Source organism: Mus caroli, unplaced genomic scaffold, assembly GCF_978045245.1.
Source record: "Mus caroli unplaced genomic scaffold, Mus_caroli_1 scaffold_9, whole genome shotgun sequence".
Taxonomy (NCBI): Eukaryota; Metazoa; Chordata; class Mammalia; order Rodentia; family Muridae; genus Mus; species Mus caroli.
In genome coordinates this window covers 4199811-4227441 of record NW_028227264.1, presented here as the reverse complement: position 1 = coordinate 4227441, position 27631 = coordinate 4199811, and the positions used below count along the sequence as shown (strand labels likewise).

General features: G+C 40.7%; 1 protein-coding gene across 3 annotated transcripts in view; it reads left to right on the top strand.

The window, feature by feature from the left end:
• Positions 1-27631, top strand: part of Ipcef1 (interaction protein for cytohesin exchange factors 1) — a 165767-nt gene that overhangs the window by 62014 nt on the left and 76122 nt on the right. For all 3 annotated transcript variants that reach the window (XM_029482790.1, XM_021174271.2, XM_029482789.1), the window contains exons 3-4: positions 18747-18786; positions 19353-19522. In XM_029482790.1, the coding sequence (XP_029338650.1) occupies positions 18747-18786; positions 19353-19522 (210 nt within the window). The remainder of the gene's footprint in view (positions 1-18746; positions 18787-19352; positions 19523-27631) is intronic.

Here is a 27631-nt window from a genome sequence, read left to right as displayed (position 1 = left end):
GGAAGTGGAGGTGGGGTGGGGAACCAAGTTCAAAGTGGGGAGGGGGTGGGAAGAAGAGAATCGGGAGGAAGGGCAAGGAGAAACAAAATTTGAAAGTACCATAACCAAATGTAATTGTATATGCAAATTTAAAATAAAAAAAAGATATCCACTTAATAACCACTGAGAATCTATTGCCGGTTAGGGTCTGTGTTAGGCAAGAACTAGAGATTTAATTGTCTTCAGAGAATGTGGTGCTTTGGATGAAAATGGCTCCATCGGCTCACAGGGAGTGCTGTTATTTGAAAAGATTAGTAGGATGTGTGGCCTTGTAGGACGAAGTGTGTCAGTGGGAGTGGGCTTTAAAGTTTCAGAAACTTATGCCAGGCCCAGTGGCTCACACTCTCTTCCTACACATCCAGATGTAGAACAACCTAGCTAGTGCCATGTCTGCCTGTGGGTTGCCATGATGAAAATGGACTGAACCTCTGAAACTGTAAGCCAGCCCTGGTTAAATGTTTTCTTTTATAATGGTTGTCATGGCCATGATGTCTCTTCATAGCAACAGAAGGCCCAATTAAGACAGATAAATTAAGATGGTAACATCTTTAGAAAATATTTCTCAGGTATTAGAGGAAAATGAGAGATGTGACTTGCAGGTCTCCTATGTCATCTCTACAACCTCTGACCTGGCTGTATCCATCACCACTGTGGCATGTGACCCACTTCCCTAGGTCCTGAGCACCGATGAATTGCGTCCTTTGGTGGAGACTGGCTATTTATGGGATCCTCATTGGGCCTGGTATGAAAAATGGTGCTTGCAACCTAAATCTAGATTCTAAATATTTCAGGTTTTATTATGTGTAGCAGTGCCCATTTGGGTTACAGCTGGGTTATTTGTAAACTGGACAGTATTCTGTTTTCTCTTTGACAGAAAATGGGAGGAGGGAGGGGGATTTTTCAAAGCAAAAACCAAAGTAATCAACACACCAAGCGCTCCCTTCCCTCTCTGTACTATACCTTCTTCAGGGTCCTCCTCTCCTCTCACTGGGCTGTCTATCACCTGGCTATCTCTTTCTCTCAGTCTACCCAAATACTAGGGTTTTTCCCCCTCCCAACATAATCTTTTAATTGATCATTTGTGTGTTTCACATCCCCGCACCCTAATCACATTCACTTACCAGTCTTCCCAGGTCTACCCCCAACCCCTTTGACCTTCCCCAGAGAAAAGAAGGAAAGAGAGAAAGAAAGGAAAGAAAGAAAGAAAGAAAGAAAAAGAAAGAAAGAAAGAAAGAAAGAAAGAAAGAAAGAAAGAAAGAAAGAAAGAAAGAAGGAGGAATCCAAGTTGAATTTATGTTACCTATGTACATGCTGGAGATTGGTCAGACTCTCAGTGGCAAGCCCTTACAGAAGAAACAGTCTTCCTCATCCCCACCCTGTCAGAAGCCATCAACCATACAGGGCTACATGTTTTAATCACAATGTTTAAGAGTTCTCTCCAATGGCTTCCTGTCTAGACTGGCTCTTTCTTTGGGGTTCAGGAGGGTCGGGGTAGGGATGGCCTACCTTGCTTCTAGAGGGCATGTTAATGTCTGTAGCCTGTGCTGCTGCCTGGGGCTATAATGATGTTCTTGGTCCGGTTGAGGGTCCAAGTGGATGCCCATGGCCTGTGCTGTTGCCAGAAACCGTGTGGACGCCACAAATCCATGATGCCGCTGACTATAAAGAGCAGGAGGCTTCTTTGGTGGTGGTATTAGTGACTGCAGACTCACAGTTGAGAATGAAAGACATAGAGCGGAGTTTCTTAAATGTAGCTCCATGGCATCAATTAGGAGCTTACATTGGCTCGGTGGCTAGCCATTAGACTTCCTATCAACCTGACAGTTTTAAAACATGGCTTACAAGGTCCTGTGTGACAATGCTTTGTCAGTCAGGGTGGTCCTCCTGCTACCCTGTGTTGATGCTCCCTGGATCAGGCATGCCTACATTGTTGTATCATAGCCTGGAAGCCCAGGGTCTCTCTCTTTCAAGCAGTTGATGTGATCAGCTCACCGGTAGTCTCCTTTGACTGCATACTTATGGTGAGCTTGCTTTCTTCCTCTGTGCTTCTGAATGCTCTGAGTATTCACGGGCTGACCTCATTATCCTTGATTCATTGTACCCTTTCTATTTTTATCTCCATCCCTTGCCTCTCTGTCTCTCCCTCTCTTTCTTTCTGTGTGTGTGTGTGTGTGTGCATGTGCATGGTATGTGTAGGTAAGTGTGTGTGCAGTGTATATCTGTGAGTGTATGTACAGTGTGTGTATGTGTGTGGGTAGTATGTGTATGTGAGTGTGTGTGCACAGTGTGTGTGAGTGTGTGTGCAGTATATGTATGTGAGTGTGTGTGAGAATGTAGGTGTGTATATGTGAGTATGTATGTGTCTGTATATGTGAATGTGTATATGTGTGTGTGTATGTGAATGAGTGTGTGTGTATGTGTGTGTGTGTGTGTGCGTGTGTGTGCCTGTGGAGGCTAGACCCCAAGATCAGGTGTTTTCCTCAGTTGCATTATATCTTAGATTTTGATGCAAAACCTCTCACTGGAACCTCCCCATTTGGCTAGAGCAGCTGCCCAATAAGTCCCAGAAGGCCCTCCTATCTCATGTCTCTTGCCCTATGACTACAGATGTGTGACTCCATGTCTAACTATTTTATACGGGTGCTGGGGATCAAATTCAGGTCTCCAAGCTTGTGTAGTAATCACTTTACCAAGTGGGCCATCTTCCCAGCCTCTAATCACCTTTCTCCTATGTCCGACTGGAAACTATCCGAGAGTTTACTTGGCAATAAATCCTTGGAAAAAATATTTTTCTAATAAGGGATTATTGAATAAACAATGAGCCACCATTTATAGACAGTGGTCTGAAAAAATGATTAAGGATCTGGGTCATTGCTTCTTGCGAGATGTTTAGCATGTCTAAGAATTCATCTCTGTATTCCTTGGTATCCATATGCCATCAATTAATCAGTCAATGTATCATTCTTTAAGAGGTGATTAGAAACTCTCTGGTTTTAGATCATTTCAGTGGCATTTGCTTTTCTGTGAGCTCTTTGAGATAACATGAGCAGAGGAGATGAGGCAGACCTGACGTCTCATACTCTTGTTCATTGCTTTTACCCAAGGCTCCAAAATGGTCTTGCTTCAGAGATGGCTCTTGTGGAGAAGAAACACTAAAATGAACTCAGATCAAAGCTTTACAACTATGTTTCCTAGAGAATTATTACAAATAACATTTCTTCACTGAATACTGCCCAAGACAAAATGTCAGGTGTAAGGTCTCTCTTGAAACAAAGTCTACTTAAGCAAGTCATGGCTCCTTTGTTCTAGTGGTCATTATGTCTGGCCCTGGGCTCCTGTGCCCATGTTCCAGCGACCATTGTGTCTGGCACTATGATCATGTTATTTCTTTGATACTGTCTGGCTTCAGCTGTGGGGTGTGTGTGGGTGCTCATATCCACTGCTACTTCCTGTGTGGCTTCAGAAGAGACTCTTAATTGGCCCACTGCTCATAAAGCGTGTATTGCCTAGTGTTTAACGTGATTATGGCAGTCAACATCCTCAGACTCCTGTCTTTAAAAAACCTGTGAAACCCATCCTTGCTCCAGGCTGCTTGCAGTGTGAGCCCTAGGGAAGTGGTAGTAGTTAGGGGTGAAGTAAGGCATTTAGTCTCACATGTCAGATCTAGAGAAAAGAGGTGAAACCAAATTAGCAGTTTGCCTTGTAAGTAACATCAGCATAAACCCTAGCTGACCTAAGAGAGCCAGTGCTGCCCTGTGTGAGTCTAACACACAGGTCAGACCCTGGAGATCCATTTCCCATCTGCTTCCACAGAGCCTCATTTGGGAGAGTCTCAAGAACCACTAGAGATAGGTTAATGGGTATTGTGGGAGGTGATTGCTATTCATGAAAGGAAAACCTCTGTTCCTGTGGCACCCTTCATAGGAGATTGTCTTGGGTTCACAAGACAGACGAGACATGCTGGAAAAGGAACAGTGAGTGAGTGAGTGAGTGAGTGAGTTTAGTTTAGTTGAGAAAATAGTATGTTGGGTAAATCTATAAATGTGTGTAACACTAGTCCATTTTACTCTCAAGGAGAAACTGAGGTCATTCTCCAGGTGGGCTGAAATTTCATGCCAGTTAATGTCAGGGCAACATTTTTCCCTATAAATTTTGGACTGAGAAATGTACTGTGGGGTAACTTTTTAGGTTGCCCAATGAGACCAATGCTTCCCTCATAAGAAAGCATTTTGCAGCCCAGAGTAATCCAGCAGCAAGAGGCTTTCCAGATGTTTGTCAAATTACCCATTGGCAGGAACATGGGAATGCAACCCCCCTCCCCCCATCCCACACACTACAGCCATTATTGGAAGCAAAACCAGACACAAGACATGGTGTTTTGATTACTGTGTGTCAGACATTGGGCTGGGTACTAGACATTGAGCTGAAGATGTATGCAAGAACATGAGTCCTGTCCTGAACTCTCAGCCAGAGGTTCAGCCTGGCTGTCAAGAGCCAATTATGAGCTGACACATTTGAAGCAGAGCCATAGCAGAGTGTTACTCAGACTGTCCAAGGTCTACACTGTAGGTGGTGAGACAGGGTATGAGGTGTTGCGAGTTTATGATAGAACAAGATAGGGTTTGGCAAAGGTAGCAACGGTGGAACTGAATACAGATGAGAGACTACACAGACACTGGGAGGAAATCTGGTCAGGGCAGTGATGGAGCACCTGTGTGGGATGGGGAAAGGGCACAAAAATGACTCACAGCTCTGTGTTGAGCCTCAGGTGGGCAGTGTTACTATAACATACCCATCCATCACTGTGAGCCACAAAGGGTGATTGATAACCGTTGAAATCATGATACCCACCACATAGGCATCAGCAGCACATGCCAACAAGATTGGAGACCGAAGCAAAGTAACACATCGTTGAACAAAAGACTTGGTCTGACCCACTAGTTATAAGTGATCTCTGTGTTAACCACAGTGGTAAAGTTCCTCATCTGTGAATAAGAGTGTGGACCAGGACATGGCAGGACCTTTCGAGGTTACACATTAGCAATTGTTCCAATGGTTACAAATACAGAACACTGAGAGAATTTAAGAACTATACAGGAGCTAATTACCCGGCTTCCGAAGCCAGAGAAGGCTCCACATAGAAATGGCATTTGACAGGGTCTCAAAGGATTCTGTACAAGGGGAAGTACAGAAGAAGGAAAGACATTTACAGATGTGAGCTGTTAAAGTGCCAGAGACTTCTGCAGAGTAGAGAAAAACAATACTAAGGAGATTTCAATTCAATAATAATAATTTAGGAGATGTTTGTTGCTACAATCAGAAGAAGAGACACTAGGTTGACATTTCAATTGTAATTTCAAGGGTGGATTACTGTAAATGAAGTTTATGTCCTCCATCCAAGCACATGGCTGTGTGTTCACACTTGGCAACACTCTAGTCTTCTTCAAGCACGCATTAGTGATGGACAAAGAGAAACAGAAACACAAGAAGTTATAGTTAGGATCAAAAGCTTGCTCTTCACCTCTGAAAATCAAACCCAAAAGGCAGTGGTGTTACTGAAGCCAAGGGCCTGATGGGTTCCTGTTCGGTGATCTGAAAGATGTTTGCATTTGATGGCAGGTTCAGAGGGGGAGAAAAACAGTCAGTAAAGGGAAGGAAGGTCCACTCACTGGTGATGATGACAGACTGAGGCTCCCTGTGTATGAAAAGGGCTGTGGATAGAACAAACAAGGATACAGTTGCCAAACCACTACCCACAGTTAGACATCTGGGCATCTTAGGGAGGAAGGAAATCCAGGCAGGCTCAAACACAGGAACTAAAGTCAGCTGGGTAAGAGGCTGCTTATGCAAGATTCTTCATGAGCCTTTCAAGCGAGGTCACAGGGTGAGCTCTTACTAAGCTGAGGCAATCTTTGAACCACTAGAGAGGAAGGTAAGAGATGGGAACAGGAAGAAGACTTTTATATAAATATAATTTTCTTTTTTAGAATTACTTTAAAAATTTATTTGTTTATTTTATGTATATGAGTATACTGTAGCTGTCTTCAGACACACCTGAAGAGGGACTCGGATCCCATTACAGATGGTTGTGAGCTACCACGTGGTTGCTGGGAATTGAACTCAGGACCTCTGGAAGAGCAGTCAGTGCTCTAAACTACTGAGCCATCTCTTCAGCCTCTAAATATCATTTTCTTAAAATGGATAGAATGTGTGTATCTTCTCTCTGCCACATTCACATGCCGAAGTCCTAATCTAATTCAAAATGGGATGCTGTTCAGAGATGTGTTGAGAGGTCATAGGTCACGAGGGTGGTGTCCTCATCGATGGCAGTTGTGCCTTTATCTGGTGAACAGGAATTTCCTATTTGCCATGTGAGGTTATATTAAGATCATAGATGTCTGCAAGTCAGGAAGAGGTCATCTTCATTGTTAGCAACTTGACCTTGCCTAGATATTCCAGCTTCTAGGACATTTTGCTTGTTCTTCCTCCTCTTCTTCTTTTTATTTTTCCTGAGTGACCCAGTCTGTTGTTTTCTGTTATAGCAGTCTACACTAAGAAAAATTTCAAAACACATTAAAAATAGTTTCAGTAAATTTAGGATATACAATTTAAAAAAAGGAGATTATCATTTCATTTAACAGTTTTAAACTCTTATGAACAAATCAAGAGTAGAATTCTAAATTAAAAAAAAATGTTTTAGAGTCTTTCAAAAACCTTTCTCCAAAATGAAAAGTATAAATGGGTCTTGAAATTATTTAGTAATATTTAGAAGGAAGATATACTTCTTAAAATAGAAAGCTCAATGTATGAGATAAAATCAACATTGTACATTGTATGTGTCCACACACAAATAAAAATAGATAAATAAACAAACATATTAGAAAGTTTAAAAAATTGTATGTTTCATGAGGGATTATAAATGGGCACTCTGAAAGCTACTTGAAAATAACTGAATACTTGAAGATACACATATAGTATTACCATGCAACTTTAGTTCAAATTAATACCAGGCCTAGAGTGACATATATATGTGTGTGTGTGTATATATAGGAATTATATATCTATATCTATATCTATATCTATATATATATATATACATACATATATATGTATTCATAATTAACTCTATGTAATTATATATATGCAACTCATTGCATATATATATCTATGTATATATATATATATGCAATGGGAATTACATAGAGTTGTTAATTGCGAATTTATAGCTGATAGGACACAAGTGTAAAAACATACAAGCTCATTATGAACCAATTGGATAAAGAAGTCACAGAATATCTATTCATTGTCACACTGACAATAATCTGTAGTTATATGTATCAGCATGGAAAAAACCATCAAAAGTGAAATAATGAAATATGTTTGCATTAGTGTTATTGTTTAACTCTCCCAACAAGATACTAAATTGTATGTGGGAATGAAAAGGTGCTCAGGGCAGAGTAAGATGGAGTGACCAAGGAAGCAGACGAGGGCGGAGCTTGGGAAGACAGAAGTATTTATATTTTATTTTCTTAAAAATCTCAAAAATAAGAATGGGAGAATGAAATGACATTCAATAATTCAGCAGATGTCGTAGCTGGAGTATCCTATACTGTTCTGTTAATTTGTGTTAAGTATACATCACTCACTTAGCACAGTGAGTTTAAACAGAAGGCTTGGCTTGAATGGAAAGCACGTGGCTTTATCCGTCCTCTGGCCTTGAATCTGCCTGGTAAGATCACGGCTCCTCTTCCCTGTAGTCATCATCAATTCTGTGTATAGCTTCTTAGTCCCCATTCATCCTGGAACCTGTTGGAAATTGTCTTGTGGTTCCACATAGTATGAGGGTGAGATAGTCAAGATTCCTGGGATGGTCTAAATCAGAAGTGCCCCCCACAGGCTCCTGTGCTGAACATGTATGTGGTCCCCAGGTAGTCATAGTTTGGCGAAACTGTAAAATCATTGAGACACAAGGCCTACCCTTCAGAGAAAGGCCACTAGGGAGAGCCTTGAGGGCAAGAGCCTGCTTCCTGTCCTGGAACTTTGTTTTCTGGCCTAAAGTGACAGTTCCAAGTTTCTGCTGCTCCAGACCTAGCTGCTGCACCTTCTCTGTGACGATGTATTTTCTGAAACTGTAGGCCCAATAAGCCCCTCCCCACTTTAGTTTCTCTTATCAGGTAGTTTGTCACCACGATGAGAAAAATAATAACGCAGAAATTCGTCAATGAACATTTTCCTTTCAAGCAACGAAATTGGATGGCTTGGGTCCCCCTTTCTCTGGGTCTCTCTGGAGTCTCTCCCTCATTCCCATGACACTCTTCTCCTGAGTTTTGACTCAGGGTATCCCTGTTTAGTTTTCCTCAGAGGCTTTTAAAAATTTTTTTTTAATTTTTTTTACTCCTTTTCTGTTTATGTATTGGTCTTCCCCCTGGGTTCTTTTTTTTTATTTTTAATATTTTTATTACATATTTTCCTCAATTACATTTCCAATGCTATCCCAAAAGTCCCCCATAGCGCCCCCCCACTTCCCTACCCACCCATTCCCATTCTTTTGGCCCTGGCATTCCCCTATATTGGGGCATATAAAGTTTGCAAGTCCAATGGGCCTCTCTTTCCATTGATGGCCGACTAGGCCATCTTTCGATACATATGCAGCTAGAGACAAGAGCTCCGGGGTTCTGGTTAGTACATCATGTTGTTCCAACAATAGGGTTGCAGATCCCTTTAGCTCCTTGGGTACTTTCTCTAGCTTCTCCATTGGGAGCCCTGTGATACATCCCATAGCTGACTGTGAACATCCACTCCTGTGTTTGCTAGGCCCCGGCATCGTCTCACAAGAGACAGCTATATTTGGGTCCTTTCAGCAAAATCTTGCTAGTGTATGCAATGGTGTCAGCGTTTAGAAGCTGATTATGGGACGGATCCCTGGATACGGCAGTCTCTAAATGGTCCATCCTTTCATCACAGCTACGAACTTTGTCTCTGTAACTCCTTCCATGGGTGTTTTGTTCCCAATTCTAAGAAGGTGCACAGTGTCCACACTTTGGTCTTCATTCTTCTTGAGTTTCATGCGTTTATCAAATTGTATCTTATATCTTGGGTATCCTAAGTTTTGGGCTAATATCCACTTATCAATGAATACATATTGTGTGAGTTCTTTTGTGATTGTGTTACTTCACTCAAGATGATGCCCTCCAGGTCCATCCATTTGGCTAGGAATTTCATAAATTCATTCTTTTTAATAGCTGAGTAGTACTCCATTGTGTAAATGTACCATAATTTCTGTATCCATTCCTCTGTTGAGGGACATCTGGGTTCTTTCCAGCTTCTGGCTATTATAAATAGGGCTGCTATGAACATAGTGGAGCATGTGTCCTTTTTACCGGTTGGGACATCTTCTGGATATATGCCCAGGAGAGGTATTGCTGGATCCTCCGGTAGTACTATGTCCAATTTTCTGAGGATCCGCCAGACTGATTTCCAGAGTGGTTGTACAAGCTTGCAATCCCACCAACAATGGAGGAGTGTTCCTCTTTCTCCACATCCTCGCCAGCATCTGCTGTCACCTGAATTTTTGATCTTAGCCATTCTGACTGGTGTGAGGTGGAATCTCAGGGTTGTTTTGATTTGCATTTCCCTGATGATTAAGGATGTTGAACATTTTTTCAGGTGTTTCTCTGCCATTCGGTATTCCTCAGGTGAGAATTCTTTGTTCAGTTCTGAGCCCCATTTTTTAATGGAGTTATTTGACTTTCTGGAGTCCACCTTCTTGAGTTCTTTATATATATTGGATATTAGTCCCTTATCTGATTTAGGATAGGTGAAGATCCTTTCCCAATCTGTTGGTGGTTTTTTTGTCTTATTGATGGTGTCTTTAGCCTTGCAGAAGCTTTGTAGTTTCATGAGGTCCCACTTGTCAATTCTCGATCTTACAGCACAAGCCATTACTGTTCTATTCAGGAATTTTTCCCCTGTGCCCATATCTTCAAGGCTTTTCCCCACTTTCTCCTCTATAAGTTTCAGTGTCTCTGGTTTTATGTGAAGTTCCTTGATCCACTTAGACTTGACCTTAGTACAAGGAGATAGGAATGGACCGATTCGCATTCTTCTACATGTTAACAACCAGTTGTGCCAGCACCATTTGTTGAAAATGCTGTCTTTCTTCCACTGGATGTTTTTAGCTCCCTTGTCGAAGATCAAGTGACCATAGGTGTGTGGGTTCATTTCTGGGTCTTCAATTCTATTCCATTGGTCTATTTGTCTGTCACTATACCAGTACCATGCAGTTTTTATCACAATTGCTCTGTAGTAGAGCTTTAGGTCCGGCATGGTGATTCCACCAGAGGTTCTTTTATCCTTGAGAAGAGTTTTTGCTATCCTAGGTTTTTTGTTATTCCAGATGAATTTGCAGATTGCACTTTCTAATTCGTTGAAGAATTGATTTGGAATTTTGATGGGGATTGCATTGAATCTGTAGATTGCTTTTGGCAAGATAGCCATTTTTACAATGTTGATCCTGCCAATCCATGAGCATGGGAGATCTTTCCATCTTCTGAGATCTTGTATAATTTCTTTCTTCAGAGACTTGAAGTTTTTATTATACAGATCTTTCACTTCCTTAGTTAGAGTCACGCCAAGATATTTTATATTATTTGTGACTATTGAGAAGGGTGTTGTTTCCCTAATTTCTTTCTCAGCCTGTTTATTCTTTGTGTAGAGAAAGGCCATTGATTTGTTTGAGTTAATTTTATATCCAGCTACTTCACCGAAGCTGTTTATCAGGCTTAGGAGTTCTCTGGTGGAATTTTTAGGGTCACTTATATAAACTATCATATCATCTGCAAAAAGTGATATTTTGACTTCATCTTTTCCAATTTGTATCCCTTTGATCTCCTTTTGTTGTCGAATTGCTCTGGCTAGGACTTCAAGTACAATGTTGAATAGGTATGGAGAAAGTGGACAGCCTTGTCTAGTCCCTGATTTTAGAGGGATTGCTTCAAGCTTCTCACCATTTACTTTGATGTTGGCTACTGGTTTGCTGTAGATTGCTTTTATCATGTTTAGGTATGGGCCTTGAATTCCTGATCTTTCCAAGACTTTTATCATGAATGGGTGTTGGATCTTGTCAAATTCTTTTTCCGCATCTAACGAGATGACCATGTGGTTTTTGTCTTTGAGTTTGTTTATATACTGGATTACGTTGATGGATTTCCGTATATTGAACCATCCCTGCATCCCTGGGATGAAACCTACTTGGTGAGGATGGATGATTGTTTTGATGTGTTCTTGGATTCGGTTAGCAAGAACTTTATTGAGGATTTTTGCATCAATATTCATAAGGGATATTGGTCTGAAGTTTTCTATCTTTGTTGGGTCTTTTTGTGGTTTAGGTATCAGAGTAATTGTGGCTTCATAGAATGAGTTGGGTAGAGTACCTTCTGTTTCTATTTTGTGGAATAGTTTGTGAAGAACTGGGATTAGATCTTCTTTGAAGGTCTGATAGAACTCTGCACTAAACCCATCTGGTCCTGGGCTTTTTTTAGTTGGGAGACTATTAATGACTGCTTCTATTTCTTTGGGGGATATAGGGCTGTTTAGATCATTAACCTGATCTTGATTCAACTTTGGTACCTGGTATCTGTCTAGGAACTTCTCCATTTCATCCAGGTTCTCCAGTTTTGTTGAGTATAGCCTTTGGTAGAAGGATCTGATGGTGTTTTGGATGTCTTCCGGATCTGTTGTTATGTCTCCTTTTTCATTTCTGATTTTGTTAATTAGGATGCTTTCCCTGTGCCCTCTAGTGAGTCTGGCTAAGGGTTTATCTATCTTGTTGATTTTCTCAAAGAACCAGCTCCTTGATTGGTTGATTCTTTGAATAGTTTTTCTTGTTTCCACTTGGTTGATTTCACCCCTGAGTTTGATTATTTCCTGCCGTCTACTCCTCTTGGGTGAATTTGCTTCCTTTTGTTCTAGTGCTTTTAGGTGTGTTGTCAAGCTGCTAATGTGTGCTCTCTCTAGTTTCCTTTTGGAGGCACTCAGAGCTATGAGTTTTCCTCTTAGAAATGCTTTCATTGCGTCCCATAAGTTTGGGTATGTTGTGGCTTCATTTTCATTGAACTCTAAAAAGTCCTTAATTTCTTTCTTTATTCCTTCCTTGACCATGGTATCATTGAGAAGAGTGTTGTTCAGTTTCCACGTGAAGGTTGGCTTTCTATTATTTATTTTGTTATTGAAGATCAGCCTTAGTCCATGGTGATCTGATAGGATGCATGGGACAATTTCAATATTTTTGTATCTGTTGAGGCCTGTTTTGTGACCAATTATGTGGTCAATTTTGGAGAAGGTACCATGAGGTGCTGAGAAGAAGGTATATCCTTTTGTTTTAGGATAGAATGTTCTGTAGATATCTGCCAGATCCATTTGATTCATAATTTCTCTTAGTTTCTCTGTGTCCCTGTTTAGTTTCTGTTTCCATGATCTGTCCATTGGTGAAAGTGGTGTGTTGAAGTCTCCCACTATTATTGTATGAGGTGCAATGTGTGCTTTGAGATTTACTAAAGTTTCTTTAATGAATGTGGCTGCCTTTGTATTTGGAGCATAGATATTCAGGATTGATAGTTCCTCTTGGAGGATTTTACCTTTGATGAGTATGAAGTGTCCCTCCCTGTCTTTTTTAATGACTTTGGGTTGGAAGTCAATCTTATCAGATATTAGAATGGCTACTCCAGCTTGTTTCTTCATGCCATTTGCTTGGAAAATTGTTTTCCAGCCTTTCATTCTGAGGTAGTGTCTATCCTTTTCTCTGAGATGAGTTTCCTGTAAGCAGCAAAATGTTGGGTCTTGTTTGTGTAGCCAGTTTGTTAGTCTATGTCTTTTTATCGGGGAGTTGAGTCCATTGATATTAAGAGATATTAAGGAAAAGTAATTGTTGTTTCCTGTTATTTTTGTTGTTAAAGTTGGCATTTTGTTCTTGTGGCTGTCTTCTTTTAGGTTTGTTGAGGGATTACCTTCATGTTGTTTCTAGGGCGTGGTTCCTGTCCTTGTATTGGTTTTTTTCTGTTATTATCCTTTGAAGGGCTGGATTCGTGGAGAGATAATGTGTGAATTTGGTTTTGTCGTGGAATACTTTTGTTTCTCCATCTATGTTAATTGAGAGTTTGGCTGGGTATAGTAGCCTGGGCTGGAATTTGTGTTCTTTTAGTGTCTGTATAACATCCGTCCAGGATCTTCTGGCTTTCATAGTCTCTGGTGAAAAATCTGGTGTAATTCTGATAGGCTTGCCTTTATATGTTACTTGGCCTTTTTCTCTTACTGCTTTTAGTATTCTATCTTTATTTAGAGCATTTGTTGTTCTGATTATTATGTGTCGGGAGGTATTTCTTTTCTGGTCCAGTCTATTTGGAGTTCTGTAGGCTTCTTGTATGTTCATGGGCATCTCTTTCTTTAGATTTGGGAAGTTTTCTTCTATAATTTTGTTGAAGATGTTTGCTGGTCCTTTGAGTTGAAAATATTCATTCTCATCCACTCCTATTATCCATAGGTTTGGTCTTCTCATTGTGTCCTGTATTTCTTGGATGTTTTGAGTTAGGATCTTTTTGCATTTTACATTTTCCTTGATTGTTGTGCCGATGTTCTCTATGGAATCTTCTGCACCTGAGATTCTCTCTTCCATCTCTTGTATTCTGTTGCTGATGCTCGTATCTATGGTTCCAGATTTCTTTCCTAGGGTTTCTATCTCCAGTGTTGCCTCATTTTGGGTTTTCTTTATTGTGTCTACTTCCCTTTTTAGGTCTAGTATGGTTTTGTTCATTTCCATCATCTGTTTGGATGTGTTTTCCTGTTTTTCTGTAAGGACTTCTACCTGTTTGATTATGTTATCCTGTTTTTCTTTAAGGATTTGTAACTCTTTAGCAGTGTTCTCCTGCAATTCTTTAAGGGATTTTTGTGCTTCCTCTTTAGTGTCTTCTGCCTGTGTAGCAGTGTTCTCCTGTATTTCTTTAAGTGTGTTATTAAAGTCCTTCTTGAAGTCCTCTACCATCATCAGGAGATATGCTTTTAGATCCGTGTCTAGCTTTTCCGGTGTGTTGGGGTGCCCTGGACTGGGTGAAGTGGGGGTGCTGGGTTCTGATGATGGTGAGTGGTCTTGGTTTCTGTTAGTAAGATTATTACGTTTACCTTTCGCCATCTGGTAATCTCTGGGGTTAGTTGTTATCGTTGTCACTGTTTAAAGATTGGAGCAGAAGCTGTGTTCCACTCACCAGCAGTCTCTAAATCCTGCGGCGGGGGTCGTGGGTAGCTGATGGTACCCAGGTGCTGGTCCAGCCGGAAGAGGCCTGTGGCCCTACTCAGGCCGGTTTCTGCTTCCCTAACTAATGCAGTCTCAGGTCCTGCGCACAATTGGATTGGAGCAGAAGCTGTGTTCCACTCTCCAGAAGTCTTAAGATCCTGTGGCGGGTGTTGTGGGTAGCTGGCGAGTGTCAGCTGACCCTGCGCCCCAGCTGCCCCGGTGCTTTTCTCCCCCCTGGGTTCTTATCCCCAGCCTTTGCCACTGTATAGCTTTTCCAGGTGATCATAAACAAGCTCAGACTCCCACTATCTGTCTTCATTATTCACTATCTGAGATTTTCATTCCATATTTTGGTTTTACATAATGTTTAAGTGGTTAGTTTCCTGTCAAAGTCAAGCAAGGTTTTAAGTGTATTGTCACAGGTAGATTTTTACGAATCAAATGCCTTACAATTCCCTTTAAAAAGTTGAGTTTAGCTTTCCAACAATACAGAGATATACTTGTAGAAATGTCAAGTATTTGTGGAGAGCCCCAAATTTAGAGATTTTGTTATTTAGTTGGTAAATAAGTAATGGTACTTTTCACTGTCAGGCACGTGAGAAACCAGTACTGCAGATAAGGACTATGATGCAAGCCAGTGTTCCTGCAAATGAAGAACTGTTTGTCCACTTTAGCAATTAGCTTTAATTGCCAGCTTAGTACAATCTAGAATCATCTGGGAGGAGAATCTCAATCAGGGATTGTCTACTTTGAGCTGTCCTGGGGCATTTGTGAGGAATTGCCTTAAGTTAATTGACAGGGACTGACCCAGCCCACTGTGAGCAGCACCATTCCTTAGGCAGGGAGTCCTGGACTATGTAAGAGTGAGGTGAGAACAAGGAAGCCAGTGGGCATATAAGCATTTATTTCTTTCTACTCTTGACTGTGGTTGTGATGTGATCAGTGGCTTCAGGTTTCCACACTTGTAACTTCCTCAATAGTAATGGTTTAAAGCTGGAATTATAAATTAAAATAAACCCTTCTCCCTTACAGTTTGCTTTTTGTCATGGTGTTTCACAGAAATGAAACTAGAATGTCAAAGCATGACTATGTAATTCTTGCTAAAGACTAGGATCATTGAACATGCATGAGTATATGCATGTGTGTGGGGGTGGGGGGTCAAAGGTCAACCTCAGGTATTACTCTGAGGAACCATACATACATTTTGTTATGTGAGTCTCTCATTGTCCCGAATCTCTAATTGGCAAACGAGTTCCAGCAATCTGCATGTTTCTGCCTCCCTAATACTGGCATTACAATCACATCACCACATCTAGATTTTAAACATGGTTTCTAGGCTTCTAACTGAGGACCTCAAGCCTATGCAGCATGCACTTTACTGACGGAGCCATCTCCTCAGCCTTCAAATGAGACACTTGATCCATCTTTCCAAGGCCAAAAGAAAAGTCTACTTTTCTTCAGTTAAAAACTATGCATATATTTTCCTAGAGAATTGACCCCCAAGTGTTAGATCTATTTTAGAGAAAACTTATTTATTTATTAGAATAAGATGTCAGTTTTCTCTATGTCATTCAAACAGGAAGAAAATAGGTTGGGAGAAATAGCTCATTAAACTTTAAATATCTGTGAAGGTTGAAATGGTCTCATACATTGCTCAATCGCCTGTCAGTGTTTTCAACCTACCCAGTGAGAAAGCCACATGAAGGTCTTGAAACTGACTAGTTCATGGGTTCCACTTCCTGTTGTGAGGAGGAAAATGTGTCTTAAGACTCTAAAGCTCTCAAAGGTTGTTTTCATTCCTTCTTGTAGAACAGTTGGGGGTTTCATAGTCACATCTATCAAGTGAAACCGAAATCCTCATGAGTTTGTTATTTCAGTTAGTGGCTTTGCCGTGAGGAAGGGCTGTCAGGGCAGGGTTGGATGGCAAGGAGCTTGCTGGGAGTGATGGAACACTGCTCTGGGGACTGTTGACCTGATGTGAGCATCCAGCTCTCAACCCAGACTCAGTGCAAGAATCTAGCTGTAGACCTGGGGCTGATAATAGGAGACATGAAGACATACATTTTTGACTTGGATTTCTCTGGAAACCACCTTAGGCTTGATGGTGGAGCTGAAGAGCCAGCAGTGTCCCTGGGAGCCATCACACAATGACTGGAGACTCAGGTCCTTGTTCCATGCACCAGGAGCCAAAGAATACAAAATCTCTTCTGTTCTTTTCTTCCAGACTTCAAAGCTGTTCCCCAGGCATTGTGTCCTACTTGGAGGTTCTTTTTAAAAGCTGCTGTTGCTGTTTGAAACAATGTATTTTCATCTTGTTTACCTGGGCTTCCAGCCTTCTAGGAATCAATTTGGCCATCTCTGCTTTTTCCCACAACCATGGCTCTTTGTTATTTTGCTTGCCTTTAGGATCCCAGAGTCCCCAAGTCTTACCTACGAGGAAGTTCATTTATTATCTGTGTCATCAGCCCCAGCACTCAATTTGGACAATATTGTGTGGACAATATTGTGGTACTAAATGGGTTTCTTGATCTCAGGATAGTGGTGTAAAAATAAAAAAATAAAAAATTAGCCCAGAGACTAAGGAATAGTAGGGAATCTTAGACCAAGAAGTTGGTAGTGTGGGAAATATTCGGGGAAGGAAAGGTAGATGGAGTTGCTTAACAGGATAGTGTGCTTAGACTTGATTAGCATGCCATGATTGACACATGTTGAATCTGTTTAAAAATTGCCCTCAAAGAGATCAATCAATGATCTAAGGGAAGAAAGGATGTTTCTAAAACAAAACAAAACAAAATAAAACAAAGCCAACTCAGGGTTTCCCTGGTCTTGTATCCATGAAGAAAAACAATTTAACCTCAATTCCAACCTCCCTGCTGAGGGAAATTCGAGTCATCCTTACTCTAAAATGATGGGTTTTGCTTATTAAGTGTTTCTTATCTTTGTACACTCCATGATGCATTGATATGTGGTTATTTACAGGAACAGGATTTTTAGTTATCAGAATATTTTCACAAATAAATCTTGGCAGATATGCTTGAGACTTATGGGATTAGAAATCATACATACATACATACATACACACATACATACTTACATACATACATACATACATACTTACATACATACTTACATATATACACACATACATACATACTTACATACACACATACATACATACACATACATACTTACATACATACATACATACATACACACATACTTACATACATACATACATACACACATGTGCATACTTACATACGTACATATTTATGGGCTTAGAGTGACTTTTCCTTTGGTAATATTGAGTGAATTTTCCTTGTTAAATCTTGGCCTGTTGCTTTAAAAAATTCCTATTTTCAGTATAGATTCTATTCCCTTGTAAACATGTGGCAGAGCCATAGCTGCCATCCATCAGTAGTTAGACATGTGGACTTCTAGCCAGATGCAGCCAGAGAACCATACATTTCATGAAGTTACCTACCAACTTTTAGAACATTTTAATTGAATGCTTAAAAATTAAAAAAAAATCTCTGCTTGTTAACATAAATGAAATATATTTAAACCTGAAGGATTTTAGCATAGATGCCGTGGAAGAAAAATGAAGTTTTCTAAAGCTAAAATTCTGTCTAATGTTTGTATACATACATGTACACAGACAGACAGACACAGCAGGAGAGGCGTTTGCAAGCATATTTTCCCTTTGGGATTCCCAGTGGTTTTTGGAATCTGATTTCATATGACTTGATGAAAATGTGCTGTGGCAAATGTGTGTATTTTGTATAAATCCTCATGTCTGATTTGAATATTTGAATATTTATCTTCTATAAGACGTGAGAAATATTCAGAGATAAAGATAGAATGAGATATGTATATTAGGCTGCAAATAAGAAATTCTCAATCGAGAGGCTTTAGAGTCTCTGAAGAGTCCAAGAAGAGATAAATATTTTTTTCCTGCATATTAGCAAGACCACGAAGTTAGTGTGATGTGAGCATTTAATAGTTTGAGATGGAAACAATTATTCTCCAGTTTTACTTAAATAGTTGATATGATTTAGAAACTAAGGGGAGAAAGAAAAGATATTGTTTCTTGAAATGTATTTCATGATGTTTTCAAACTTCAACAAACCCTGTGCCATGCTAACCTAAGCAGTAGCAAGAGCTGCTTGTGGGAGGAAACAGGAAGCGATGCATAAATGCCTGTTACTCTTTTTCCCAGGTTCAGCTCAATGTATATCGATTCTAATTAGCACATTTTGTGCCTCAGCTGGTAGCTTCCCTTGAGCTCTGCTTGGAGAGGCTTTTTTTCTTTTTTAGAATCCACCCCGCTCATAAACACTGCCACCCCCTCCCTCCCTCTCTCTTTACAAATGTTACAACACAATCAGAAATTTTCTCTTTTCTTTCCTTCCTGCATTTCCAGCAGGTTCCCTTGCGTCAGAAGCCCAGGAAGAAAACTCAAGGTAATTCGATTCCTTTTGTTCCTTTATTCCTTTCTTGTCCATGTTAGTGTGATTTTTTTTTCTCTTTCTCTCTCCTGGATGCTTTCTTTGGGTGGGTTGGGGTGGGGGATCAGATTCTTGACTGTCTGAATTTTAATATCAGGAGATGGGTGCCAGATTAATTTTTTTTTTTTTTTTGAGAAGCTGGCACTGAGTCCGGGAAGTCACCGTGTTCCTAGGTGGGCTTTAACCCTTCCGTTCCTATTGCATAACTGCCTCTGTTTTTGTGGGAAGAACCGGCGTGTCTACCACAATGTGGCTTCCAGCCCCTGAGTCTAACGTTTTCAACTTACTCTCTTTGACTGAGGTTCTTAGACCCATACTTGCATATAAGTGTCTTTGCCCGGGTTTTCTAGGCACCGAATGGAGGTTTAAAAATAGAACAGATACATGATTTTTTTTTAAAAAAAATATTCACTTTGCATGAATGAAAACATCTAATCCTTGCCGTGCAAAAAGCTAAAACTTGCCTTTTATTTTGTCACCTGAGTCCGGGTCACACTCACCTGTCCATGCAACTCTTGCAGGGCTTTTCAACATGAGTCGGAGAAGGATATCCTGTAAAGATCTGGGCCACGCTGACTGCCAGGGTTGGCTGTACAAGAAAAAGGAAAAGGGAACTTTTCTAAGCAACAAATGGAAAAAGTTCTGGGTGGTGCTGAAGGGCTCATCGCTGTATTGGTATAGCAATCAAATGGTGAGTGACCTCCTCCTCCTGCCCTAGCCCCTTTACCAAAGCGTAGCTTCCAGAGTGCTGGCCAGAGGATGCCCATGAGGAAGGGATTCTCTGCGAGTTGGAACAGAGCAAGCTAGCAGATTTGTTAGGGGACTCATTTCTGCCCCAGGAACCATGTAGGTTAATGAGCTGTGCTGTTCGGGAGAAGCCATCTGGCTTCATTATTCTGATTGGAGAGGAAGAAAAGGGGCCCTAAATATATCCTTGCTTAAGGAAAGAGCACTTGGGTTCCCCTGATTTTATTATTTTGTGAGATCCTAATAGTTTCAGGATCTGTCTGGATATCATTTGTTGGGGGGGGGGTGGAGTTTGCATTGCTAAGGTCTATTAAAAAGGAGCTCAGCTTTGCCCTCTATTGAGGATATTAATCCATCAGTTCAGGGAGTGATCTCCATCCTTTATCCACTATCTTCTCTTCTCCTGAGATGGGTTGGTTTGGGATGGCTAACCTGTATGCCAGCCTTGTGGAGGGACTGGTGACATTGTTCCGTGGTGGCATTGGTGTCCAAGCATTGTAGAGGGCAACACTCACTGAGATAGTTGCTGACTTTATCCTTTGATGGGCACACACTACTGGGGTGAGCTTCATGGTTTGGCCGTAGAAAAAGAGCTGGAAATGAAGTTATTGTATTGTCCTTTGCCTCTAGAAACATTCTGAGAAGGATATTAGTGTTGTTGAAGAGCTTTGTTGGTGGATCTGTCACTGACTCTGGTGAATGGGAATCCATTGCAGATCTTGAGAGAACTGGGGTCCCTTTGTTGTAGAAGAAATACCCGTAGAGACTCTCTGTTAAACCATTTAAGGGACCAGTGCTAAATGAAGCCAACCCAGGACTGGGTAGATTTTCAAACAAATACAACTTCCTTCTTAAGTCAAATTAAGGTTAACATAAATATTTTATGTTTCCTATTATTTTATTTTTAATGTTTGAATTACATTTACTTATTTATTATTATTGATTGATTGTGTGTGTGTATGTGTGTGTGTGTGTGTATGTGTGTGTGTGTATGTGTGTGTGTATGTGTGTGTGTGTATGTGTGTGTGTGTGTATGTGTGTGTGTGTGTATATGTGTGTGTTTGGGTATATGTGTGCCATCACTCATGTGTGGAAGTCACAGGACAACTTACAATAAGGAATTGTTTCTATAGCATAGGTCCCTGGGATTTAACTCAAGTGGTCCACCTTGGCCACAAGCATTTTTATCTACTGAGCCATCTCTCCAACTTCTATGTCCTATTATTCTAAGCTATGGCATTTTGGGTAGTTATCACGGAGTGACTGTCACCTAGATGCTCCTTAAGACAAGCTGATCTGAGTTGTCCTATAAATAGCACTGGGGGATTTCTTGAGTCTGTGGGATAGTTGGGTATTGGAACATGCTACATCTATGGGACATAACAGGGCTCAGAGATAAACAGGCCATTTAGCATATCTCTCCCATCTTTCGGCCAGATGGCACCATCCTTGTCTTAGTAGAATGTAAAAAACGTCCTCTCTGGACCCACAGAATTACGACTTGGCTCATTTGGCTTCTTCAGCTTCTGTTTCTTTTAGGAGAGTAGAGCAGGTTACTTTTAGGTTTCAGACATCCCTAATCTTAGACATCAGGAATCTCACTCTTCTGCATGGAGCAGCCAGGTTGGCTTAGACTAGGGAGAGGGAAGAAGATGGAGTCTTAGATGCCTGTGGCTTCCCCATCCCTGTGTGCTTTCATTAGATGCAGAAAGTAAGCTTTGGGATACTGGTCATGCACTTTAGTGTCATTAAATTAGTAGCATTAGCTTGAGAATCAGCTTGCTGTCAATTGCCCAGGAAGATAGAGGATTATAAATGGTGTACAGAAGAAAGAGTGTTCTGTGGAGGACTTCTCATGTTGTTTTGCTTTCTCTCTTTGCTGCAGTCATTCCTGACATCTCAATTGTGTATTTGTTATGGGTAGACCTCAATTAAGATTTAATTAGCAGTCTGTTTCTCATTCTTCTTAGAGGACTTTGTGATTCTGTTCTTTGTGACTTTGTATATAGTATGATGATCTATCCCATGGAACATCTCCCATATGCCAAGGGATGGATGTTCTAGGTATTTTAAATGCAGGCTCTTATCTATTCTTCAAAACAATCTTTAGCTGGGTATATTGGCACAGGATTATAGTCTTAGCTACTCAGGAGGCTGAGGTAGGAGGATTGCAAGTACAAAGTCTGCCTGGTCTGCAGAGTGAGTTCAAAGATAGTCTTGTCAATTTAGTGAATCACTGTCTCAAAATGAAAAAGAAATATAAAAGTCTGAGGATATACATCGGTGGTAGAGTGCTTGCCTAGCATGCATGAGGTCCAGGGCACAATCTCTGGAGGGAGACAGAGATGGAGACAGACAGAGACAGAGATAGATAGAGATAGGTAGAGAAGAAACATAGACAGAGACAAAAACAGAGAAAAAACAAATATAGACAGAGTTAGGCAGAGACATAGACAAAGACAAAGACACAGAGAGAAAGATATAGATAGAGACAGAGATAGATGAGAGAGATAAGAGATACAGACAGACATAAATAGATAATGAGGCATAGACAGAGAGACAGGGACAGAGAGACAGAGGGAGATAGAGACAGACAGGGATATAGACAGAAAGTCTCAGACCTTAGAGGGATACTTTAAAAGATAAAGACCTAGTATAAACTGCTGAAGTCATACATGAAAGGAGTGAATAAAAACTGCTTCCTGTCTTGGCCCCTTTGGTTCCTGATTATGATCTGCCACGCTAAATTTTTCTGGGGACCAGGATAAGTGATATCATATGATCTCATTTCTGAAGGGGGACCAAGAGATCACCTGCACAAGTGGCAGTTCTGCTGTGAGTGTACAAGCTACCCGGTCAGATCCCTGTTGCTATTGTTATTTCCCAAGGGCTTTGTCACCCTCCCCACCCTGCCTTTCTGTTGTTGGTACCCAGCAATGAGTGAGGGTCTTACCTCTTTCTGCTCACATTGCTTCTCCCAACACCACTACCCAGACTTCCTTAGAAAAGGCCATTACTCAGTTTTCACATAGCATTTTGTTGGCTTGGAATGTGTCAGAGCACATGTAGCTGCATGCCATTTCTTATGGCACCGTGAATAAGTTTAATAGCCACAAAAATCTCAGCTAATGAAAAACCTGGAATTAAACTCTATGCTCTCACTTTCCCAAGCCTTTAGTATAAAGTTCAAATCCACTTTTGGGTATCATCTTAATGGGTACCTTTTTCTTCCTTCTCCATACTCCATATCCTAACCCAAGCCTTAGCTCTGGAACCTTTGATTTCTACTGATGTGTTCTGGTTCTATGTACACCTTTGTCTGTATAGATTCCCTGCTTAGAAAGGCTCTGTTCCTGGAAGCCTTCCCTCCTGCCCAGTTTCAGCAAGCCTTCCTTCTTCATAAGAACCACACTTTAATTTGATTCCATATCTTCTATGTAGACTTACCATAGACCTAAACTTAGCTAGTCTGTCTTCTTCCATTTATCTTATTTTATAATATTTTGATTGTATCCAATTCCTGTCTTTCGTAATTGATCATTATAGCTACATAGCAAGATCATGGATTTGTATCTTTAGTACTTTAGTGTCTGGTGTTGAATAAGTACTTGATTGAGATTTGTTGATTTCTCAAGTAAACAGGAATGAGGAGTCACTGACACTTACTTTGCCTAAAAGATTCTGAGAGGTGGGATCATGTTCAAGTATTTTTCTTGGCAGGAATGGCATTTCCATTTCTACTCTTAAAAATATGATTCAATTGAGGGCTTGCTAGAAAGGACCCCCATGGAGCAATGGGTTTCACACGATTCTTCCCATCCTTGCTTAATACTTTCTTTGGATCTTTTGGGATTAGACGATAGGGGCAGGGTAAGCATCTGAGTATGAGGTCTAATGTGAACAAACGTGGGATAGTGTATATAAGCTGCACCAAGCTCTTACTGTAGACATTACCTCTAATTTCCATATCAACCACTTATCATCAATTTTACTACTACCAAGTGAATTTACAGAAAGCTAAGAGCTAAAGAACCTGGCTCAGAGCTCCCTAGGAAGTAACTGGCAGAGCTGAGTTCAACTCTGAGATATTCCGAAGCGAAAGCTGAGTTTTTTCTGTAGAGTGTGTGATGGACAGGTGACCTGGGCCCAGCAAATAAGGAAGTCAGACTGTTTATACTGTTTACAAATAGGTAGGGCCACTGGGAAGGAGGGGGTTAACGAAGATTCTCAGGCTGGCAGAGAAACTGGCATGTGGAAACATGAGCTTAGCAGCAGTTAATTGGGAAGGAGGGCATTGTTGGAAACCTGGTTAGGAGTTGGTCAGAAAATGTAAGCATTCAGATGTGGATTCTTTCAGCAAGTACTGGGGTTCTTGTAATGAGAGCCAGGAATGAAGCACATTGATGGAGACACCGTATGGAGAGTCCTTGGATATGAGACAAAGCAGTTGAGGCTAAAATAAGACTGATCTCCAAATTTTAGTGTCTGGGAAAATAACATGAAAATTGAAAAGGAATTATGTAGAATTTTCTATCAGCTCATCCTTGGCTGCATAGTTGGTTTATTTTTTTGTACTGTCCATTACTTGTCAAATTACTAGAAACTTGATTTTTTTTTTAATAAATTAAGCAATATTGATGTCATTTGGGCAGCAATAGTTCAGAAAAGCGATGGGGCTTCTGGGTAAACCACCTGGCCCTGCTTCATGGAAATATTTGGTCCACCCATGCCTTGTGCAGCACAGTGTCTGGCTTAGTACCCACTGTGGAGAGTTCTCAGTCCTTTGAGGTTCCCACCTGTCTGTACAAATGTGGCCCTGTCTCTTCCTCATTGTCACCAGGGTTGCATGTCAGTGCACTGTGGCACCCCTGTCCAATCTGTCATCCTCACTAGCTGCACTTGAACAAAGTGTGTGGCTCTCAGAGGGGCTTAGATATGGAAGGTGCTCTTCTTGGAAGCAGCTTTCTGAGCATCTTTTCAATTCGAGTTTGAATAAGTTGGTAGAGTAAAATTGGCCCTTCCAAGAAAATCTTACTTGAAAGCCAGAATTTCTCGATAAGAGAACTGTCTTGATTGATTGGCAAATATGGAGAGCTGTTCTTTCGCTAAAGAACAACAAAAAGTGGATTGGTTTCTTCCTGGAAAAAAGGCATCTTCTCTGCCTTTGGTCCTATATCTTTCATGCATAATGTTCCTTTAGCATACATGTTTGGAAATGTCTTAGTGAAATTGTCATAGGTCGAAAAGTGTTCTTTTCATTGACATATTTTTTTCTTATGTGGCATTTCCTAAAAAATACTTTTATTTGTTATTTTGTGTATTTGAATGCTGGATATGTGTGTGTGTGTCTGAGACTGTGTGTAATGCAAGTGTGTATTTGTGTTAGTTTGTGTATGCATGTATGTATTTGTGTATGTGTATGCATGTGTATATTTGTGTGTATGTTTGTGTGCATGTATGTATGTTATGTGCATGCATGTGAGCATGTGTGTGTGAATGTGTGTGTATGCATGTGTGTATGTTATGTGCATGCATGTGAGCATGTGTGTGTGAATGTGTGTGTATGCATGTGTGTATGTTATGTGCATGCATGTGAGCATGTGTGTGTGAATGTGTGTGTATGCATGTTGTATGTTATGTGCATGCATGTGAGCATGTGTGTGTGAATGTGTGTGTATGCATGTGTGTATGTTATGTGCATGCATGTGAGCATGTGTGTGTGAATGTGTGTGAATGCATGCATGTTTTTGTGTGTGTATGTGTATGCGTTTATTTCTGTATGTCTACTTGTGTATGTGTGTGTATGCATGTATGTATGTGTATGGGTATAAGTAAATATGTGTGCTCATGTGCATGTGCGTGTGTGTGTGAGTGTGTATAGGCTGGGGTGCATGCCACAGAGAGCATGGAGGAGTCAGAAGAGTTTCTGTAGAATTGGTTCTCTCCTTCTGCTTTTATGGGGGCCCCATGGACTGAATTCAAGTTGCCAGGAGTATGTGTCAAGCACCTTTACTGTCTGAGCCATCACCTTGGCCCATTTGTATAACTTAAATGTACTTTTAAACTCTGAAAGGAAAAGATAAAGAGTAGTAGACATCAATATTTGAAGGAAATAATTTAGTTTGAATTTTCATGTTACTTATTAGTGAGCTATATAAATTTTACTCACATCTTCCCTGACAAAATCCTCTTTCAATGAGATGTACAGGTGTTTAATCTGCCTGCACTCCATACTTACTGTCTGAGCTGAAATCCCATGTACTGAAGCTTTTCTACACTGACGTAAATTAGTGACATGAAACTGGTAAACATTATGCCCCCTACAATTGTGTTAGAGCAGAGAAGATGTAGAGTCGGCACTCTACAAAGACAATGCAGGACATGCTAGTGACAAGGTGACCTCACAATGATGCTTCATTTATGTAAAGTTAATCTGTGGGTTTAAAAGAAGAATGATTTTCTTCCTAAAATCAAGCGACCAGGTGGAAAACACAAACACATAGTCAGGTTCTTAAAGAAGTGATACATACACACATACATATATGTATATAGGCAGTATCCATATTTATAAATTTAATATACATTAGAATATGTACATAATTTGTCAGCAGGAAGATCATTAAAGTAATTTTCTGTGAATGCATTTTTCTAGTAATAAACTGATCAGGAACACCATGTGTATGTAACTCTGAGCTAACTTGAGAGCTGTGAATGCAGATCCAAAGCACTGTAAAGACACAAAAGGAACACATGCAAAGAAGAGCAATTTTGTGCATGCTTTGAACAATCCCTGCTTGGGAGTCATAGGGTGCAGAATTTTGCTATGGACTTTTGGGTCCTATAAGTGGTTCCTCATGGTGACTGTATCCTATCCTGAAAACATACCCACTTACTCGTGTGAAGCTATAGGACAGGTATGTAGAATGGAAGGGATCAGGTGTTCTTTCACAGAGTGGTACTCTCTTCAGGAGGAGCTTAGGTGACCTGGGGTCGGAGCAGAGATGGATGTGGTTTACGTTTGTTTTCTAGATGGCAGAAGTAGCCCGTGAGAGCAAAACTTGTGCTCCGATGTGAGGACTCTTTAGAAGTCTCTACTTGAAGATATATCATCCCTCTCAAAGGAGCCCCTTTTAAGAGACAGAGCCAGCTGCTTCTACAAAGAGGCTGGCTGATAAGCTCATTTGTCACTGGGCTCTGTGTTTAATCTCCTATGCAGTGTATTTCAAAAGGAAAAAGAACTTATAGACTGAGCATATTTAAGGGGTCAGAATTTAAGGTTAGAATTAAATATTTGAAACAGTGCCTTCAGAGAGGATACAAGGAAATGGTATCCTGCAGAAGAAGATGGCCCCCAGGCTCAAAGACAGGGGACAGATCACACTGGATGCTGTACACACCCTCTCTGGGAGTCCAGCTTTTTCTTCTGAAACACAGAAGCACAGACAGAAGGCTGACACCTGCTAAAGAGATAGTGAGATAGCACCCACTGTCAGCCATGACCCTCTCTTAAGCCACTCCACTTTTAATCTTACCCAACTTACTGTGGTGGCTATGCTCATTCTCTACCAAAAGTCATGACTTAGAATACTGGATATAAACCTCAAAAGTTACTGTTTTAAAATATTGCCAAAACACGCACACGTGCATACACACACACACACACACACACACACACACACACACACACACACACACACGTTACTGTCTTGAGCATTTTAAAGGGTTCATTTCAGCGGCATTGAATATGTTCACATTATTGTGCACTAGCCCCACCCTTCATCCTGAACTCTTTTCATCTTGCCAAACTGAAACTTTCAACCCATCAACCCACTCTCTGTATTCTTTCTTTGCTTGTCCCTTGCAACTACCAAAGAATTTTTGTGTCTATGAGTTTGACTACTGTATGTCTGCCCAGTAAGTATAGTCATATATGTTAAACCTCTCTCTCTCTCTGTCTGTCTGTCTCTCTCTGTCTCTCTCATCTGTCTGTCTGTCTGTCTGTCTGTCTGTCTATTTATGTATTTGATGGCTGGCTTATTTCACAAAGCATAAC